Source organism: Protopterus annectens, chromosome 3.part1, assembly GCF_019279795.1.
Source record: "Protopterus annectens isolate FY-2018-M chromosome 3.part1, PAN1.0, whole genome shotgun sequence".
NCBI lineage: Eukaryota > Metazoa > Chordata > Ceratodontiformes > Protopteridae > Protopterus > Protopterus annectens.
The window spans coordinates 200,863,567-200,885,835 of NC_056732.1; the positions used below are offsets into that span (position 1 = coordinate 200,863,567).

The 22,269-nt window shown below is 44.4% G+C and overlaps 1 protein-coding gene across 4 annotated transcripts in view; it reads right to left on the reverse strand.

Moving 5' to 3' along the window:
• CUL2 (cullin 2) overlaps window positions 1-22,269 on the reverse strand; it is a 2,069,186-nt gene that overhangs the window by 939,961 nt on the left and 1,106,956 nt on the right. For all 4 annotated transcript variants that reach the window (XM_044066711.1, XM_044066712.1, XM_044066710.1 and 1 more), the window contains 2 exons: window positions 15,456-15,566; window positions 1,792-1,954 (listed from right to left, as the gene is read on the reverse strand). In XM_044066711.1, the coding sequence (XP_043922646.1) occupies window positions 1,792-1,954; window positions 15,456-15,566 (274 nt within the window). The remainder of the gene's footprint in view (window positions 1-1,791; window positions 1,955-15,455; window positions 15,567-22,269) is intronic.

Below are 22,269 nucleotides of genomic sequence, written 5' to 3' on the forward strand. Positions count from 1 at the left end.
AAGGTGTTTCAACAAAGTATTAGTTTAAGGGTGTGCACACTTATGCAAGCAGCTTATTGTACATTTTTTTATTTTTTATATTTTTTCCCCTAAAAGATTAGTTTGTTTTTCAACTGCATTGCTAACATTATATGTCACATTAAAGATGGGAAAAGTTTTGAAATTATTTATTGTGGTCTCATTTTCTTACCTCACAAAAACCTGGCATTTTAACAGAGGTGTGTACATGTTTTATATCCACTGCATAAATAAAATCCTCAGTTAAGGACTTTAAGATGGGTTCTTTGTCAGAAACACATTGAAGCATCCAAGGATGAAATAGTGAGACAGCATACTATCAGGCACAGCAGGGGCAGGAGCTGAAGCAGAAGACAACCCCCTCAAACACACACACTTGTTCTACTTATCTTTAAGAGACTAATATAAGACAACCAGCAAAGGACAACATTTACAGGAAGTGTATTATGCTGTTTGCCCTGTGTACACAGCAAGATCTCAAGTAGTGAAAATCTGAAATGCAGAACTGGGAAGAACCCCCTAAAGTCTCAACCTGGTTACCTCTCTTTTCATATAAGTCACATGTAGCCTGGCTCTGAGGAGCAGAGGGTTGAAGCCCTTACTGCACCTCAGACGACCGGGGATCAGTTAGTATCCCCAGCACTGCAGAAGGCAGGCAGGGAGATAAAGGACTAAAGAGATATGGTCTGTTCACCTCTCCTTGTGTGCGTGTGTGTGTGGGGGGTGTTTAGGGACGATATAGGGAAGTGTGAATTTGACAGTGGAGACCAAGGAAACTACTGCTCATGTTTGAGGGGTGGGGAGTGCTGCTTGCTGGCAACTTTACTTACAGAAGTGAGGTAAGACCAACACAGCTAACTGTATGTCCCCACTTCATCTCTCTAAGTGGGTATCTGCAGGAAATGAAACATAGGTCTAGCAGAAACCCCTCAATTCACCCCTAATAGTAGTATAAATAAATTACCTGTCCTGGTTTACATTAGTCCTGTTGATGGGGAACAAATGGACAAACTGACTGGCACAGGACTGACCCTATCAACAAGGGTAAACAGTGTGCAATAAAGTAAGAGTATCAACAGTATGACCCACAAAAAGATTGTTTTTCCTCAAACCCAGCATCAATGAAAGGGATGCTGCGGGACAGAGCAGCCAAACACAGTCTGTGTGTGTCACCTGGTAGTAATGCAAGGCCTGGACATCAACTAATGAACACTCACCTAGAAAGACTGAAGCCATAACATACCCTTCTCAGATGCTAATCTTTCTTCATTAAACCTGCTCATAAATCAATGTGATTGAGAAACACAAGAGTGTAGAAAGATTGACATGGACTCCTCCATCCTCATCATCACTAAGACAACACTTGTAAGACAAGCAGCAATGGTACAGTCAGTGACATCACAGAAATGCAAATGCAGGCAACTTGGGCAAAATATTACAGAAAAAAGTGAGCAACATCAGGAAAGCTTGGAAGACATTGCTGGAGAAGGACAAAAAAGTAATAACTTTAGTGATTTGATTCCCCCTCATAAATGTGGGTACAGAAAAGTAAAAAAAAAAAAGAAAAACTGCCAGAAGACGAACATACAGAAAAGCCTCATCTACATGACACCTGATGAATTACCTTTTCAAAGTAATGTAATTTATTACTTTCTGAGTTACTGAACACACAATGAAGATTTCATCTCAGATACTGTTGCTATTTACAGTTACCAACTCCATAAAAAGGATAACAACTATGAAGTACATACTTCATACATAATCACATCTTACCTTCTCTCCTTTCCTGATGAATGATGGTATGACATTCTCCATGCAGAAACTGCAAATGGTCGGCCACCATACGTTGCTGGCACTCATGAATCACTTTGGTGTATGAACTTGGATGTAGGTACTTTCGACATCGCACCTCTTCATCTTTTAACCTAGCTAAAACCTATAAAAAGATTGAGCTCTCAGCAAAATACAGACAAAAGCTATAAAGAAACATGTTGCATCTACAAGATTTCCCTAAGAGTTCATTCCAGAACCACTTTCACTCGAACTTGCAATTTAGCTTTAAGAAAATATGGAAGCAAAATCTATCTTTTCACTGCAATCAATCTGGGAAGTAAAGTCATCATGCCATTATTGCTACAACCAAATGAAATAGCACACCATGTTTCATTAAAACCCCCAAATAACCACTTCTGTGAAGTAACAAAGCCGGAAAAACAAGTTATGTACTCACCATAATGTTCCATATTTGTTGTCCAGTATCTCGCCTTCATTCTTGCTGGTTGGGTTTGGAGCCTATCCTCGGCTCCGACTCGGCCACATACCAAAGCTCGAGAACTTCTACTGGCTCGAGGCTACAACCTATCCCAGGATGCCTAGCGGCTGTTCCCCAGATCTTGTTTGAGACGCTACTCCCTAGAGTATGCTAACATACAGAAAAAAATTTATGAAATATATTGGTCATAAAGTAAAGAGGCAAGAAGGGAATCAGACCATATGTTGCCAATTGTAAAGTCCTCTAGATCTTCCAAGAGGAGGAATGGATGGGTGGGATGCAAGAATGAAGGTGAGATACAGGACAACAAACATGGAACGTTATGGTGAGTACATAACTTCTTTATGTTATGTTGTCCTATCTCGCCTTCATTCTTGCTGATTGGGGCAGAGTCCCCAGCACTTTTTTCTTGTGTGGCTCAAGGGAATAAACTCTTCAGGACAGTGGAACCAAAGGATGGGGTTCCAGGAGGCCACATCTACCTTGTAATGAGAGATAAAGGTATGAGGATTAACCCATGTAGCAGCAGCACAAATTGAATCCAATGGTAGTCTAGACTGAAAGGCAATGGAAGTTGATACAGCTCTAGTTGAATGCCCTTTAACTTTCCCTGGCAGTTCTTTACTATGAGAGTTACAGACATAGGTGATGGTCTCAGTAAGCCATTTGGACAAAGTAACTTTAGAGACTGCCATGCCTTTTTTGTTTTCTGAATAGAAAACAAACAACTGGTCTGACTTTCTAAAATCTTTGGTCCTATGCAAGTAAAAATGCAACTGTCTATGCACATCCAGTTGGTGAAGCTTATATTCTGCCTTGTTGCCACACCTAGGAATTCTATAGATTGGTTTAAATTCGCTTCAGAACAAACTTTTGGTAAGAGGGAAGGATTTGTTCTGAGGGAAACTATCTTTGTGGAAAATCAAATATGGAGGGCGGACAGACAGAGCTTGCAACTCAAACTCTCCTAGCTGAAGTAATTGCTGTTAAAAAGACTGTTTACCAAGATAAAAACGTTAGTGAACAAGAGGATGCTGGTTCAAAGGGGGGAAGGATCAGGGATGATAATACTAAATTTAGGTCCCATGGAGAAGGGGGTTCTCTTAAGGGTGGTCTTAGTAGAGAAGTACCCCGAGGAAAGATTTGCATAATCTATGGGACATTACATTGGATCCAAGGTCTCCCACATGATAATTTGATATGGCGGCTAATTGTACTCGTATAGTGGCTGCCGCTGCCCCTTGATTAAAGATTTCTGTTAGAAATTCCAAAATTGCAGGTATAAGGGCTTTAAAGAGATCTATGTGTTTTTTGTCCCCCCCCCAACAAGAAAACCTCCTCCACTTGCTTGCATAAAGTTTCCTAGTCGTCTTTCTGTGCAAGGAAACCAGAATGTGTCGTACTGCAGGGGATAATTCTGGAAGCCTGGGTAAGACTGGAAGTGGAGTAACCAAGCTGTCAGTGTGAGGCTCTGAAGAGCGGGATGAAGCGCTCCTGACTGATGCGTCAGAAGATCCGGCACTGGGTCCAGGATCCACGGCTCCTCCTGAAGGTGGGGCCAAAGAAAGGGGAACCATATTTGACAAGGCCAGTAAGGAGCAATGAGAATTATCCTGCGACTAAACGACTTGGCTTTCTGAATAACCTTCGGAATCAATAGAAATGGGGGGGGAGGGACATAAAGAAGTACCGTGGGCTAATTGTGGACGAGTGCATCCCTCGGTGACTCACCCGGAAGGGAAATGAGGGCAAAGTAGTTGCTGCATTTGGGATTGAAGGGAGTGGCAAAAAGGTTGCAACAAGGCTGGCCCCATTTGTGAAAAATTTGATTCGCAACTTCCTGATTCAGGGACCACTCGTGAGGCATGAGAATTGCCCTGCTTAGCCTGTCTGCCATTACGTTGGGATTTCCCCGCAATGTGCGTTGCCATCCGAAAGCGATGAGAAGAAATTGCCCATTGCCAAATTCTCTGGTCCTCTCGACATAGGGGATAGGATCTGGATCCCCCCCCCCCCCGTTTGTTGATGTACCATACCACCGGCATATTGTCTGTTTGAACTGCAATAGTCCCCATGGGAAGAGATCTGTGAAATGCTTGCAATGTCAGAAGCACTGCCCTCATCTCTAGGACACTGATTTGCAAATGGTACTCGTGATCTTTCTAAACCCCTTGGACAGTCTGTCCCAGATAATGCCCCCAACCCTATCTGGGACGTGTCCATGGTTACTGTAGTGACAGGTTGGGGAAGTATGAACGGTCTGCCCATCGTTACCCGACTGAACTGAAGCCACCATAGTAGGTCCCTCTTGCAGGCATCCGTAATGAGAATCTTGTGTGACATGGGTAATTCCTGTATGGATCATTGAGCGAACAGTAGCCACTGTAATATCCGCATGTGTAGTCGTGTCAGTGGGACTAGTGTTATCGCCGCTGCCATTAACCCTAAGACCTTGAGGAAAAATTTTGCTTGCACCTTTTTCTTCTTGAGTAGTATAGATACTTGACTGTGTAGCGTTTGTATTCTCTGTTGACGCAATTTTGCTACCATGTCATTTGTGTTTAATTCTGCACCTATAAAGGTAATACGCTGTGATGGCAACAAGGCAGATTGTTCTGTATTTATAGTAATGCCTAGGTCTAAGCAAATATGGATGGTGGCGTCCCCCTCTCTGATTAGTAGGTGCTTGGTGGTGGCAGTCAGGAGCCAGTCGTCTAAATATGGAAACACCTGGAATCCTTGATGTCTCAGATGAGCCGTGACTACTGCCATGCATTTGGTAAACACTCTGGGGGATGTAGTGAGACCAAATGGCATAGCTCTGAACTGATAATGACGGGCTCCCAGCCGGAAGTGTAGAAATCTTCTGGAGCATCTGTCCATCTTTATGTGGTAGTAAGCATCCTGAAGATCTAAAGAGCACATCCAATTTTCTTGTCCCAGAAAAGGGAGTATAGACTGCAGTGTTACCATCCGGAACTTTGCTTTCTTTACTGACTTGTTTAATCTGCTGAGATCCAATATTGGTCTCCAGTCCCCTGTCTTTTTTGGAACTAAAAAGAACCTTGTGTAAATTCCGGATCCGATCTGGCCTGCAGGGACTTCTTGGATGACTCTTTTTCCTAGCAACCTGTGAATTTCTAGGGCTGATTGATCCCTCTGACCGGGTGGAATGCCTGGGATAGACTTTGATGGACGAGGTGGATAGTGGAAAGGAATGCTGTATCCCCTGGATATAATGGACTGTACCCATTTGTCTTGAGTCAACTGCAGCCAAGCTTCTGGGTACAGTGATAGTCTTCCCCCGACTGCCAACAGAGGTGGACAGTCAGGCCTACTTTCAGGAGCGCTGGAAGAGCAGACCAGAGAACTTATCCCTGTCACCCTGGTTTTGTGGACCCCCTCTGCTGCGTAGACGGCATCTTCCATTGTTATTCCCCCATCTATCCCCGACGGAAAGATCACCACGAGCATCTGACAAGGCTCCTGTGGACTTCCGGAACCACATTTTTCCACTCTTCTGACCTTTAGGATAAGGTCTGGTAGGGGTGGAAAAATGCACTCTGACGACAGACAGAGTCTTGCCATCTTGTTGGCTCCTGGTTAGAGTCTCCTTTACTTTCGGCCCGAACAAGGATGAGCCATCAAATGGGGCGTCAATATAGGAAGATCTGAAGGGTTCAGCAAACTCACAAAGGCGCATCCAGGAATGTCTCCTAAGAGCTATTCCTGTGCCTGCCGCTCTGCTCGCTCCATCGGCTGCATAGGAAATGAGGCACATGGAGGAGTTCGTAATGGAGATTAAGGTCGCAAGCTGGGAATTTATCTTATCAGACAAACCCTGGGCTGTAGCACCTTGAAGGGTATCTCCTAGCTTTCTAAGGAGATCCCTCTGAAGTTGGGTGAAATGTGATAAATAATTCAGTGACCGTACGGTAAAGGCCACTGAGGAAAATAAGAAGTTATGTACTCACCATAACGTTCCATCTGAGTAGGTATCTTCATTTGTCTGCAACCTTTGGGATACGGATCCGATCTCGGATCTGAGCCGGCAACTTCTAACATAGCATAGATCCGAGCTCCTAGCTCCTCCCCTTACCCATAATCCCCTGCCTACCCTGACTGACCTCAGATCAAGTTTGCCCCATAGCACAGCTGAAAAAAGTGTCCCAAGGGAACATATGCTAATAACCACAAGAACGATCATTTTGGTCAGGGGGATGGAGGGGGGGATGGTTGCAGACAAATGAAGATACCTACTCAGATGGAACGTTATGGTGAGTACATAACTTCTTAATCTGAAGTAGGAACTTCATTTGTCAGCAACCTTTGGGACAGAGTCCCCAGCTACCTAAATCTTGGGTGGCCTTCATGGAAGGATATTCCGGAGCACCGCAGAGCCAAAGGACGCCCTACCTCGGGAGACAACATCTATTTTATAGTGGCTGATAAAGGTGTGAGATGAAGCCCAAGTGGCTGCGGAACAAATGTCATCCAGTGGAACCCTAGCTTGAAAGGCCGCAGATGTGGCAACGGCCCTAGTAGAATGAGCATGGACTCCTTGAGGTGCAGGCCTTCCCGAGCTCTTAGTGAAAAACCACAAACAGCAATCCAGCAACTCCGTAGTAGGAATTTATTTAGAACACCAGCTTTGAAATCTCTAGCGCCTCGGCCAAAAGCCTTTAACAGAGTACTTCCCGAGCTCTGATATGCTAAAAGAATACAACTCGAGATCCATCGAGAGAGAGAAACTTTAGAAACTGGCTTTCCGAAATTACTTTTGGCAAAGGAGATAAACAACTGATCGGATTGCCTATGATCAGCAGTTCTATGGATATAAAAACGTAGTTGTCTGTGTACATCTAAGGAATACAGCTTGTACTCTCCTTTGTTTTGAAAGTTGGGAAAAACACTGGAAGATTGATAGATTGATTGATGTTCGCTTCTGAAGATACCTTAGGTAGAAAGGATGGATTGATCCTGAGGTAAACCCTATCCGGGTGAAAGACCAGATATGGTGGTTTGACACAAAGAGCTTGCAATTCCGACACTCTTTTGGCTGAAGTTATGGCCACCAAAAAGGCTGTCTTCCAAGAGAGAAATTTGAGATCAACCGTGGCCGCCGGTTCGAATGGGGGACCAGTCAAGGCCTGTAAGACTAAGGATAATTCCCATGGAGGTACCACCTCTTTGACTGGAGGCCTAAGGAGGAAGGTACCCTTGAGGAAGGTCTTACACAATTTGGAGGTGATAAGAGGGCCAGACTCTTGCCCCACGTGATAGTATGAGATTGCTGCAAGTTGTACCTTGACTGTGGAAGAACTAGCCCCCTGGTGAAACAGAGAGGTTAGAAAATCTAGAACCGACGCTATCGGGGCTGTAAAAGGGTCTAAACGACGGTGTTCTGCCCAAATGGTGAAGCGTTTCCACTTACTTCGATAAACCTTCCTGGTGGAAGGCTTGTGAGCTGCTACAAGAATGGCTTTGACAGGTGATGAGATCCCGGGAGTCCTTATGAGGAGTGGAACTGGAGCAACCAAGTCGTCAGCTTGAGGTTTACCAGGTTCGGAGTCGGAAGATCGAGAGGGTGAGAAATGAGATCCGGGAGGGGATCCAGAATCCATGGTGGATACACTAGGTGAGACCATAGGTAAGGGAACCACGTCTGACGAGGCCAGAATGGGGCAATGAGGATCATCTTGCTCCCCAACTGCCTGGCTTTCTGTAATAATTTCAACATCAGGGGAAGAGGAGGGTAAGCATAAAGCAGACCGGGAGGCCAAGCATGAGCTAGAGAGTCTCTCGGGGACTCCCCCGGAGGGGGAATCAGAGCGAAGTAATCATTGCATTTGGTGTTTGAAGGAGAGGCAATAAGATCGTAACAAGGTTGCCCCCATCGGGCAAATACTTGTTCTGCAACTCGTTGGTTGAGAGAACATTCGTAAGGAGTCAGGATAGTACGACTGAGCCTGTCCGCTAGAATGTTGGACTGTCCCGGAATGTGCGCTGCTATGAGAAAGCGGTTGGTGGAAATCGCCCATTCCCACACTCTCATGGCCTCGCGGCAAAGGGGGTAAGACCTGGTTCCCCCTGTTTGTACTGTCCTGCCTGAAAAATGCCCCCACCCCAGGCGAGAAGCGTCCGTGGTCACTGTGTCGACTGGCGGAGGTAGTGAGAAGGGACGTCCCGTGTGGAGATTGGGAGACTGGAGCCACCACACGAGCGATCTTCTGCAAACCTTGCTTAAGGAAATGGGGTGAGACAGGGGGTTGCGAGACAGGGACCATTGTACCTGGAGGGTCCACTGCAGGACCCTCATGTTCAACCGGGCCAATGGCAGCAGAGGGATTGCAGCCGCCATAGATCCTAGGGCCCTCAGGATCAATTCCGCTGAAGGAGTTTGCAGTTGAAGGATGGCCTGCACGTGCAACATCAGGTTCCGAAGCCGATCTGGAGTCAAGAACGCAAGCATCTGTCTGGAATCCAGTCTTGCCCCTATAAAATCCAACACCTGTGTAGGGATGAGAGAGGATTTGGTGGAGCCAGACTGAGGAAATAATCCCTGCATGAACAAAGTAGATGCCTTGTTGGGGCCGTAAGGAGCTAGTCGTCCAGGTATGGAAAGACCTGAATTCCCCTGGAGTCTCAGGTGGGCCGCTATTATCGCTAGGACCTTGGTGAACACCCTGGGGGCTGAGGTGAGGCCGAAGGGGAGGACCCTGAATTGAAAGTGACTGGCTCCCAGCCGGAAGCGGAGAAACCTCCTGGAACGCCTGTCCACTAGAATGTGATAGTACGCATCCTTGAGTTCTATGGAGCACATCCAGTCGTCCTCCCGCAATAAGGGGAGGACGGATTGCAACGTGACCATTCGGAACTTTTCTTTGGTTACCGCCAGGTTTAGGAGAGAGAGGTCGAGGATGGACCTCAAGTCCCCCGTCTTTTTTGGCACCAGAAAGAACCTGGAGTAAAACCCTGATCCGACTTGATCTGGGGGGACGGGCTTGATGGCTCTTTTTTGCAGAAGCTGCTGAATTTCTGCAGCAGCCGCCTCCCTCTGACTGGGTGGAACGTCGGGGAGGCCTCTGATTCTGGGGGTTACGATAAAGGGAATTTGGTAACCTCTGGATATAATACGAAGCACCCAGCGATCTGTTGTTATGGACTCCCACATTGCTAGGTGCTTCGAAAAATGCCCCCCGACTGCCTCCAGAGTGGAGCAGTCGGGTAACCCCTCAGGGGTTCTGCATGGGCCTCTCAGAGAACGGTTCTCTGGACCCAAAATTCCTGGGACCCCCTCTGCCTCTGGGGCAGCATCCTCCCTGTCCTCCTCCGCCACGAGAGGACTGGGATTGATGCAATTTTCAGAACCACATCTTCTTCTGACCCTTTTGGTTCTTGGAAAAGGACCTCTGGGGCGCAGAGAAGCGGACTCCGACGGCAGACAAGGTCTTCCCGTCTTTCTCGCTCTGGACAAGAGTGTCGCGAACGGTTTAGCTGAACAGTGCAGAACCATCAAAAGGGGCATTCGCGAATGACGCCTTAAAGGGTTCCGAGAAGTCACAGTGACGGAGCCAGGCCTGTCTCCTCATGACAAGCCCGACTCCGCCTGCTCTAGCGGCTCCCTCCATAGCATGAGACAACAGCCGCATAGAGGTGTTAGAGATAGAGCGGAGGGTGGCCATTCGGGAGGAGTACAGATCCTTGTCTCCCTCTGACATGGACCTTGGGGGGGAAGCAGCGTATTCCTTAATTATATCCCGCTGCATTCGAATAACGTGTGTCATGTAGTTCAAGGCCCTCATAGAGAAGGTCGCTGAACTGAAGGCCCGCTTCCCAAGACGGTGCATCGCGTGAGACTCCTTGCTCGGAGGATGAACCGTGGGGCTCTCCTGAGCCAACTTTTTCTTGGTGGCTGCAGCCACCAACTTGGCATTCACAGGGGGACCTCTGCTCCAGTGTGATCTCTCTGCAGGGGGGCTCAAAATTTTGTCCGGGCACTTGGGGATTGGCTCTACGGTGTCCGGTTCATTCCAAGCTCTAGGGGATATGAGATCCACCAGGGGGTCGGGTGGAGGGGACACCCAAGAGGTAGATGGTCCTGCCTCAAACGCCTCAAGGAATACGGACTCATCAGAGGAAGCCTTGGGGGCAGACCACCCACCCCTGATTTTGAGCATTTCCATGATGTCTCCAAAGGAGACATCCTCGGGGGGTAATCTAGGGGAGACTTCTCCTTCATCCAAGTCCGTATCATCAGTGAGACTGAGCTCCCCCCGGAGGGGGGGGGGGAGGTAAGAGCACTCCCATCTGCATCTGGGCCTGGATGAATCTCCTCATCATCCGGTCCATGTCCGCATCTGACATGCTAAAAGTGGACCTCAAAGAGGCCACCGAGGCAGACCTGGAGTGCCGCCTCGATGACCTCGACGGGGACTGGATCACCTCCTCCTCGGGTCCCGGGGAGAAACAAGGGGATCGGATCCGAGGAGGAGGAGACCGAGAAGACCTGGACGGAGAAGCCCTCTTGGCGGGCGGGGCCGATGAAGAGTCCTCGGCCTGCCGCTTAAGGTGCTTCTCCCGCCGCTTCTCTTTCCTGGACTCCCTATCCTCCAGAGCCGAAGCGGGTGGTTGAGTCCCGGTCGGAGGAAGGGAGGCAGGAGTGACCGCTACCGGGGGGTAGCGGTCACCGAAGTACCGGAGGCCGAAGCAGAGTCTGGGGGTAAAAGACCCGCCAGAACCAGCTTCGACCTTCGATCCTTGAGTGCCCTGGGGTTGAACGCCGCGCAAATCGCGCAACCCGAAGAGAGGTGTTCAACCCCAAGGCACCTAACGCAGCCGGTGAAAGCTTGTGACCACACTCGGTGCATTTTGAAAAAATGGCTTTAGGGGCCTCCGACGTTACTAAAGTAATGCACACTCACTAGGCCCCTAACACTCAAGTCACACACACACGCTACGACCAGCGGGGGAGGGAGGAATATTTAAATTAAAATTTAAGCTGAGAAGCTAAAATAATAATAAGTTTAGTGTTAAGGATAAACCTACCATGCACACACAATCACTCAATTAGAAAAGAAGAAAGAAAACTTTTTCCTCACAAAAACGCCAAGAGCTCTGGAATCTAGCTGTTGCTTGAAGAGCGGCAAACTAGATCTGAGGTCAGTCAGGGTAGGCAGGGGATTATGGGTAAGGGGAGGAGCTAGGAGCTCAGATCTATGCTATGATAGTAGTTGCCGGCTTTGATCCGAGATCGGATCCGTATCCCAAAGGTTGCTGACAAATGAAGTTCCTACTTCAGATCATACGTTTCACTTATCTGTCCATCATTCAAGACTCCTTGTTCGGTGGATGGACAGATGCAGAAGTTTCAGCTAACTCCTTCTTTGTGGCTGCTGCCACCACCATCGCATCGACTGGAACTCCCTTTGCTAAGTACTGTCTATCCTCTGGGGCCGTAATGAATTTATTTGGCCTCCTCGGGACAGGGTCCACTGACTCCGGAGAGTCCCACACCTATCGACTTACAACACCCAGAAGCAGGTCGAAAGGTGGAGACACACAAGAGGTGGCAGGGTGAGAGACAAATGCCTCCAAGTATACCAACTCATCCTCAGAAAGGGAGAGGGATTTCCAGCCGCCCCTCTGCTTAAGGATCTCTAGGATGTCTGAAAAGGAGACATCCTCAGAGGCCGACCATGGGGACCCTTCTGAATCCTCTAAGTCGGTATCAGAAGTAACAGACTCAGGGGAGTGCTTCCTCTTACACTGTCTCTTCCAAGGGGCCTCCTCGGGGGATGTCCTGGGAGGTATCAGAAGAGGGGGTTCCAACCATTGGGGTTTCCTGGGGCACTGACTCTCTACTCTGGGGATGATGCAGGGATGTTGAAGCAGTGGTCCTTCAGGAAGAGTGGCTGAAGCCGAAGGTGAAGCAGACTCAGTGGAGAGCACACTCCTTATCATCTCGAAGGCACCACGATCCTGGCAGAGACTCCAGTCACGATGGACCAGGAGATTTCTCCGGCGCCGAGGAGGATGACTCCGAGGCTGACGTGGGTGACGAACTCACCTGTGCCGAAGTGCCAAGTGGGAGAGTCAGGTCCGACAAGGGTCCAACTCGACTCTTCCCCCCCGGAACTGCCAAGGAGTGTCTGCTCCCAGATCCCTCAATGGTAGACAGCATCAATGAGATTGGAGCAGATGTCAGAGCCGAGATATCGTGAGTGATTACCGGCTCCACCAGTTCCAGCACAATGACTTCCTGACACTCTGGCTCCAAACTCATCTGAGTCGGAGGAGGAATAGATGGCACCTGAGATACAGTGGTTGGCTCCACGTTCCAATGGGCTGGGCTCGAAAGAATTTGTGCCAGGGCCCACGTCTGCAGCAACCTCTTCACCACCGGCTCCACATTGTCGTCAGAGAAACGTCTGGAGGACTGAGAGGAATGGGTCGATGATCTGTGACTACCTGCCAAAGACTGTAGTAAGGGAGATTGCGGCACCGAGCGTACTGATTCCAATGACAGTGAACGTCTCCTTTTTCGGTTCCGCAATGGTTCAGAGGACTCAGATGGAACCGAGGGAAGGCCAGGTTTTTCGGAACCGATAACCTTCTGCTCTGAAGATACTTGTTCCTTATGACTGTTTGACAGCTCAGACACCCGACCAGATGAAGCTGACTTTTTTGGCTTGTCAGATTTAGAGGCCTGATTACCTTCTCCCATTTCAAAAGGGCCTTTCAACAAAACTCTTAAAATAAGTTTATTTTTTTCTTTCCTGTAGGACCCTCGCACTAAAACCATGACAAATGGAGCAAGAATCCTGCCGGTGGACTGCTCCTAAACAATACACACAATTTGTGTGTCCATCCATCAAAGACATTTTCTGGGTGCATGAATCATACTTTTTAAACCCAGATTGTCTCGATTCCTTAGCAGATTCTTTAGACATTATTAATGATATCAAAGGAAACCAACTGCAATAACAATAACACAGTATTGAAGCAAATGTAAGAGAGTTTTTTTTTTTTTTTTTTTTTTTTTTTTTTTAATAAACGAGGAGAGAAAAAGTGGGCTGGAAGAGAAGAAGTCTCTACATTAAATGACAGTCTCCTCCAACCCAAGGAGACGCCTCTAACTTAAACGTTAAGGAAAGGGGAAGAAGCTCTCCAAGAAAAAAACAGGCTAAAGAGAAAGAATCCTTTAAATTAAATGGATTCTCTAAGGGGATAAAAGAAGAAATGGGGCCTAAGGAGAAACAGCCGAAGAACACACCCAAGTAATGAAAAACAACACACACGAGTACACTACTGAGTAAGGGAAGATGACTCTAACAAACAGTTTTTTTTGTCAACGAGATAGAAAAAAAAAAGTATAATAAAAGTAATAACTAGCCTGAGCCAGCAAAAACAATCCCGATGCTTCAAGTGGCAAATGAGATCTGGGGAGATCTGGGGAACAGCCGCTAAGCATCCTGGAATAGGTTGTAGCCTCGAGCCAGTAGACGTTGTCGAGCTTTGGTATAAGGTTGAGTCGGAGCCGATCCTCAACCAGCAAGAATGAAGGCGAGATAGGACAACATAACATCAACAGTTTAGTGCATAACAGTAACAGGAGCTTATTACTAAACTTGTTGAATTTTCTCCTTGAATTTTTTTTACAAGTTTTAAACAATCTAAATATATAGAAATTAACTCTAAAAACAAAAGTAGAAATGCATTGAACTGAGCAAATTATGTGTAGTGTATACAAAATGATGGACTGGGAACACATAAAAACTCCCATGTCACAAAGAACAAAAAATAAAGAACATTAGAAAGTAAATGCTGTAGAAATTAATGCTCCTTTACAAAGCATCTAAAAACAAAAGATTAAATAGGCAAGAAAAGTGCACAGTGTTAAAATAATGAAACACATTTTTCTTATACAAAACTTGTGCTGATTTGGAAAAGGATCTTAATGTATTCAAAATGAAAACACTTGAAGTTTTTACACTACAACTTATAAAAGCTAAGTGAGTGAGAGACCCCACCACAACGCTGGATATTTCTGCCTACCTGCTTTGACAGGAGTCAAGACACCTTGTCAATAATCAGAAAGCCATATGACACTGTTGGCCAAAACTAATAGCCAAGAATCTCTGATAGGAGTTCTCCTTTACCCTGAAGTGCAGTGACTTCAAAGTTGGATCAGACTGGTGCAAGGAGGCACATCCACTTGGAGTAGGGATGTAGAGGCTTTGTCTGGCACAGAAAAAAAACAGCTTTTTTGACTTATTCCACCTTGTTCCACTTGATAGTGCCATGCTGCCAAATGATTTTCAACTACATATTCTACATCAAGCCCTGACAGAAGATATCCTCAAGGGCTCTTTCCCACATTCAACAATGGTCACACAAAGCCCACAAATCTAAAGCTGTTTAAGAGCAACTGACTACAGAAATTTTGCAGTTCTTTTCAATAAAGATGCAAACAAAGTACCAACTCTACTGTGCTGAAACATTTTAGAATAATTTTCAATAAACAACCATGATGGACAAAGGGAGGTTTCTATATATATTTGCAAACACACTTCTTTCAGAAAGTTGTACAGTGAAGAATGTCAAAACTTACAAATTCAACTTAAATGAGCATCTAGATGGCAGAATCTAAAGCACAGAAGGTTTAACAGGTAGATGCTGTGTTGGCTCATTCAAAGGGTGGGGTTCCCTAAAAGCCCAAAGTAAATCCAGCAAGGTCTTATGGAGTAGCATGTACTGCTCCATCCCTGCAACATAGCAACTGAAGGTTAAGGATTATCCAGTCACTCAAAAGGGACAAACAGGTTGTAAATGTGGAAAACTTCATATCTTAATGCAGTGATTACGCATACCCACAGAGTTACCAGACTAGATTATATCATCTATAACACCGTAGACATCCTTGACAACAGAAGGGAATGCAGAACCCAAAAAGCAGCTAACTGTCATTTAAGAAAACTGACAAAGTGATACAAAGGGGATCCAGACAGCAAAACAGGCTGGATGTACACGGAAATACATGCGCACACTAGCATACAGTGGACATCCAGAAATCCAAACTCAGGACCAGAATTTATTTTAAATCAACTGTCCTACAGGTAGTAATCACAGTTTCACCTAGAAATACATAATGCTATTCTCTTACCTTTTCCATGTACTGTGAGCAGTTTGATTCTTGCAATAAATTTGATGCTTCTTGTTTGTAATACTCCCCTGTTTTTTCCAGAAATGGAGTTTCAAAGATTTCCTGGTAAAACTAAAAAAGAGAAATAAATTTTCAAACTGTCACTGGTATTGTATTCACAGCACAACACAGTAATAATGCAAAACAACAAATAATACAAGATGTCACACAACTGGAAAACATTTGCCTCATCACCTTCAGATGTTATCGTTTATCTAGATTTACACAAAATAATAAAGTTATGTAAAGTGTGGTACAAGGAAGGATACACTGATCCAGACTTTTTCAAACCCAGACTGGAGAATAAGAAAAGAGAAATAGCATGGACATTTTACAAGTTAAAGTAGTCTTCAAATAAACACCAAGTAGAAAGCAATTTTTGAAATAAGATGCTTGAAGAAAAATATAATTTAAACGGACATCTTAAGACTTGCATTAAACCCTGGATTACAATATCATATATAATATTTACAGCACTTATGCAATTTTGTAGTTTACATATTCTCCTGAAGATTAGGTGGAGGCAAGTACAAAACACAAGAGATGCTAGGAGACAAAAAATTAAACTGAGGTATGAAGATGCTGACAGAGAGGAAAAGAAAATGAAATGATCAGGTAGAAAAGTGAGGGAGATGGAGGAAGACAGAAATAATGGAGGCTGGGTATAGAGTTTAATTCATATGTGGAGAAGGAACAAGCAGTTGAGTCTGTCCAAGCTTCATGGATATGAAGAAATCAGCTGAGGTTAAGGCAATGAATGCCAGAAACAGACTGGGGTAGAAGATTAATGCTATAAATTATAAGTGCTGCAGCTACTAAAGTTGCACATGTCTGAAGAGGGCGGAGTTTGACTGCCTACAGATGTAAAATCTTCTTTTCTTTTTCTTATAATGTTAATTTGGATTATTACCGGATGTTTATTACTTGCAGCAGACTATTGAATTGTTGGGACTTAAAAGAAACATTTGCTTGTTTGTTACAGACTGTCAAGGCACAATACTTGGTTACTTGGTATTTCAGTTAACTGCTTTCTTCATTTTTCCTTGGTATTTGCTTTTTACACTCTACTGGGTTACAGTGGAACACTTTACTGGCATGTTTCACTAGCGACTTTCCTTGGTTGTGCATGCTGTGCCATTATACCTTGTGTTGCCATTATACCTTGTGTTCCAGAAGACATTGTTTGTGAAAAAATATTCCCCTCAATGATGTTAATCAGGAGCCAGTCTGATGTTTGGATGCCAATATAGACTTACAGGTAGTTGCTAGGCATGCAATTCAGAAGACCACTGAAGAGCCTAGCCCAATTTCTCAGCTGCTCCATTGCACTGTCTGGTGAAGTGACTTGCTCAGACACACAGCAGGCAAATGGAAGCTGAGGGAATCGCACCCTAAACTATATGAAGCAGCTTGTTAACCATTCACAGCCTTAAGTCTCAGACTAAAATGCTCAGCTTGCCAACGATGTGAGTACAGGACCTCTCATACCCTAAGCAAGAATCACACTCCTCGACAAACAACCAAAGGAAGTGGAGCACTTGTACATCTGTGAAATCGTAACTACTCATTTGGCAATCTCATCAGCTGTGATGCAATTACTAGTGTAAATGGATGTTTCATCTGACTCTTACTTGTAAGCAGTAATTTGGAATACTTTTCCAACACACGCTATTAAACTTGATGTTAACAACATGCATGTATATCCCACTATCATCATCATCTTCTTTCGGTTGCTCCCGTTAGGGGTCGCCACAGCAGATCATCAGTTTCCATTTCTTCCTGTCCTCTGCATCTTGCTCTGTCACACCAACCACCTGCATGTCCTCTCTCACCACATCCATAAACCTTATCTTAGGATTTCCTCTTTTCCTGTTACCTGGTAGCTTCATCCTTAGCATCTTTTTCCCAATATACTCAGCATCCCTCCTCAGCACATGTCCAAATCAATGTAATCTTGCCCCTCTGGCTTTGTCTCCAAACTTTCCAACCTGGGCTGACCCTCTAATATATTTATACCTAATCCTGTCCACCCTCATCACACCCAGTGCAAATCTTAACATCTTTAACTCTGCCACATCCAGCTCTAACTCCTGCCTTTTTGTCAATGCCAGTGTCTCCAACCCATATAACATAGCTGGTCTCAATACCCTCTTGTAGACCTTCCCTTTCACTTTTACTGGTACACGTCTATCACAAATCACTCCTGACACACTTCTCCACCCACTCCATCCTGCCTGTACTCTCTTCTTTACCTCTCTTCCACACTCACCGTCACTCTGAACTATTGATCCCAAGTATTTAAACTCATCCACCTTCGCCACCTCTACTCCTTGCATCCTCATCATTCCTCTATCCTCCCTCTCATTCACATACATATAGTCTGTCTTAGACCTGCTGACCTTCATTCCTCTTCTCTCTAGAGCATATCTCCACCTCTCCAGGGTCTCTTCCACCTGTTCCCTACTCTCACTACAGATCACAATGTCATCTGCAAACATCTTAGTCCACGGCGACACCTGTCTGATCTTGTCTGTCAACCTGTCCATAACCATTGCAAATAAGAAAGGGATCAGAGCTGATCTTTGATGTAATCCCACCTCCACCTTAAACGCATCCGTCACTCCCACCGCAGACGTCACTGCTGTCACACTACCCTCGTACATATCCTGTACCACTCTTACATACTTCTCTGACACTCCCGACTTCCTCATACAATACCACAACTCCTCCCTAGGCACCCTGTCATATGCTTTCTCTAAGTCTACAAAAACACAATGCAACTCCTTCTGACCTTCTCTGTACTTCTTCATCAACACTCTCAGAGCAAACATCACATCTGTATTGCTCTTTCTTGGCATGAAACCATACTGCTGATCACTCTGGACCAACAGCCTTTCCATTCTTCATCCTCTTCATAGCTATCCTTACATGCTCACTTTAAAATAGAATACATCATATTTGACTTGCTCTTTCATATAGTAAAGGTGCAATAGAAATAAAGTCATTAAGACATGGTGGGCACATGGCAGCCAACTTGTACTACCATTCAGTTTCTTTCTTTTTCAGCTTATTTTTCCAATCACCCCTCTGGGTTGTATTTTAACTATTTCTAGTATACCAAATATAAATTTGTCAAAATGTTGGCAAACCTGAACATGTCTATACAAAGCATTATAAACTTTTTTATTTTTAATATCATTTAAATGTTCGTATATCCTATTCTTTAAATGACGTTCTGTTTTGCCAACATAGAAATGTTGGCATGATGTACATATTGCCAGATATACTTTTCTACTTGTCAAACAGTTCCCTTTCTGGAATACCACTTGACTATGCATTTTATTATTCAAGAAAACTACCCCTTCTCTATTAATAGAGGGACACTGACTACACATTCCAAAGGGGTGCGTACCTACAGATGTTATATCCATTGAATCTACCTTGCTCTCAAATAACTTCTTGAAATTAGGTCCTGTACTATTTACAAATCTTGGTGTTCTACCCACCCTGTTAAAGATGTCATGATATGTCCTAAAAATATTCCAATTGGCACTAAATGCTCCCTTAATTTCATCTGAGAGATAGTTATATTGTAGTACACAAGCTTTTTCATACGTGTCTTCATTTTTATATCTGGGGCCCATAGCCGTACTAGTAACCAATCCTTCACCCAATAATGGTTTGTATACAACACCCCATTTTGCATAGTCCTCATATAGTACTTCTTTTATTAAGGCATGGGGGTACCCTCTCTCCTGAAACATAAGTGATATTTTATTGAATTCTGTTTTCACATCCTCAAGATGTAAAGTCATACAGGCTATTCTAACCGCTTGCCCTTTAATAATACTTTTTTGTGCTACTGGATGGTTACTATGAAAATGCAGATATCCATTACAGAAAGTATCCTTCCTATAAATCACAGATTTAAACCCACCCATCATGAGAAATATATGTATCCAGATAACAGAATCATTTTCTATTGTAGTTATAAGTGAATTCAATGAAGTCTGCAGTTTGGTTCAAGTATAACACAAATTTGTCTATTTCTTCCTCTGGCCCATCCCACAGGATAAAAATATCATCAAAAAACCTTGCATAGCTTTTGATCCTGTGACAAAAAGGGCCATCTATGACATATTTAGTCTCCCATCCAAGGAGAACCAGATTTGCATATATGGGGGCACATGCCGATGCCACCCCCATAGCTACACCTCTGATTCGTTGATAATATTCTCCTTCAAAATAGAGAAAATTATTTTCAAGTATAAGATTCATAATTTCACTTATCAGGGTGAATTGTTCATGTGTAAGGTCTGAAAAATCAAACAATGTTTCCTCAAATAAAACACTACCTTCCTCCTTGGGTGTAACAGTGAAGAGATCTTTTGCATCAACTGTTAAAAAAATCAAGTTCTTATTCCATAGTTCTTGCTTCAAAAGCCCCAAGAACTCCCATGAATCCTTCACAAGATGTTGTACTTTACCCATAATATGTTGCACTGAAGTATCCACAAAAACTGCCAGTGGATGAGTTTTTGAACCACTGGCAGCTACTATGGGTCTAAAAGGTGGCTTTAATACACTTTTATGGATCTTGGGGATCCCAAAAAAATAGGAATAACTGGATCGTTTTTATGAAAAAAAATTATATAACTCATGATCTATTCTCTTATCTAGTAAGTATTCCTCCAAATATAAGTCTATACATGTATATGATATATTTATCTGATTTTTAGACACCCCTACATAAGTAGATGCATCAAATAAAAGATCTTGCATTGCATTAGAGTAGTCCATTGATCTATACAGGACTATACTCCCACCCTTGTCTGGAGTCATTATACAAATAGATTTTTCTTTCCTTAAGTCTAATAATAAATCAAACTCTTGTTTAGTAAGACTCCATGGAACATCTCTTTTGCGCAAATGGATATCATATATATCCTCTAATACTAATTTTTCATAAGTATCCAGCAAGGGGTGCAGTGGAAGGTTGTAAATACTTTTTTCTTAAATGTTGCAGTATTACCACTGTCTATTCTTAATACATTTTCTATAGGTGTTGATGCCAACACATCATCTTCTTCAGTAAAACGAACATCAAGATTTAATTTCCTGACAAAGTTTCAATGCAAAAATACTATTCAATAAACTACCTTTCCTTTCTGGGACAAATTTCACCCTTTTAGACAAAAGGTTAAAATATTCTTCAGTAATAATTCTGTCTGTATAATTGTAAATAGTAAATCCTTCACTACTACTTACTATCTCATGCAGTTCATTTGGACCAATTAATTGCCCCCCCCCCGTCCCATTAGCTTGACAAGCCTTATCTGCAAAGCCATGGAGAGGATCATAATGGACCTCATAAATAAAGACATAGGGAATTTGCAGACTTTGGATCCATCCCAGTTTGGCTTTGTCAAAGGCAGATCATGCCTTCTAAACTTGGTTGACTTTTTCGAAACAGTCACCAAAGCCATTCATGAGGGAAAGGCAGTCCATACAGCCTACCTCGATCTGGCTAAGGCCTTTGATACAATACCCCACTCGGGTATCATTGAAAAACTCATCAGCTTAAATGTTAACCCATACATCACAAGATGGGTTGCAAACTGGCTGAGTGACAGAACCCACAGGGTCAGAGTTGCTGGCGCCATGTCAGACTCAAAGCCTGTCACAAGTGGTGTACCACAGGGCTCAGTCCTGGGCCCACTCTTGTTTGGCATCTACTTTTCAGTACAAGCAAACACAGGAGGGTTATGGCTGACAAAGTTTGCAGATGACTGCAAACTGGGCCATAGTAGAAAACACATCTGACACAGATATCCTTCAGAAGGGTCTCACAGAAGCGGATAACTGGTGCCAGAGCCATGGCCTAAAGTTAAATGCCAAAAATGCATAGTCATACCCTTCGGGAAAAACAAGGTTACCCTAGCTACCAAATAGGTGGCAATCCACTGAGTACAGAAGAAGTTATCAGGGACCTGGGGACCCAGGTTGATAGTAGTCTGTCATTCGACACCCATGTAGCTAAAGTAGTTAGGAAGACCTTCTACATTGCCCACCTTATCATGAAGGGATTCTCATCTAGATCAAGGGAGGTCATAGTCTCCCTATACTCATCACTCATCAGACCAATGATTGAATACTATGCCCCATTGAATGTATCTGACCCGACACTTGCAGCAGCTTACGAGGCCACACAAGTTCCTCACCAAAAGGATAAAGGGTCTCAAACATCTGTCCTATGCTGCCCGACTGAAAGAACTCCAGCTCTATTCAGTCGCTTACCGCTTGCTCAGAGGTGACCTTTGCCTAACATACAAGGCCATGTCAAACCCAGATTTGATGAATATGCTTCACCTCAAAAATCTAGATCCGTCAGAGCCACAAGGGCGGGAGACTTAAACCTCGACACGGCTATTAATAGGACATGCTGGAGGGATAGATTCATCACCCAAAGACTCCCTATGCTGTGGAATAAAATCCCGGTATATGTGAGGCAGAGCACCTCGCTGGCCTTGTTCAAGAGAAATCTTGACCAATGGATGGGAGATCGCAGATATACCCCAGGGATTACCTCAGTGTCACTGCTCAACAGAGGCACAGCAAAATAATGGGTATAGTTCCCCATACTAAAGGGGTGGCTTAAGCCACAAAACTATGGGCTAGGCTTGTAAATGCCCTCGGGCAGATAGCCTAGTATGAACCTATGAACCTATGAACCCCCCGTATTTGTTTTTCCTCTGGGGTTGGGGGTAGTAGGACA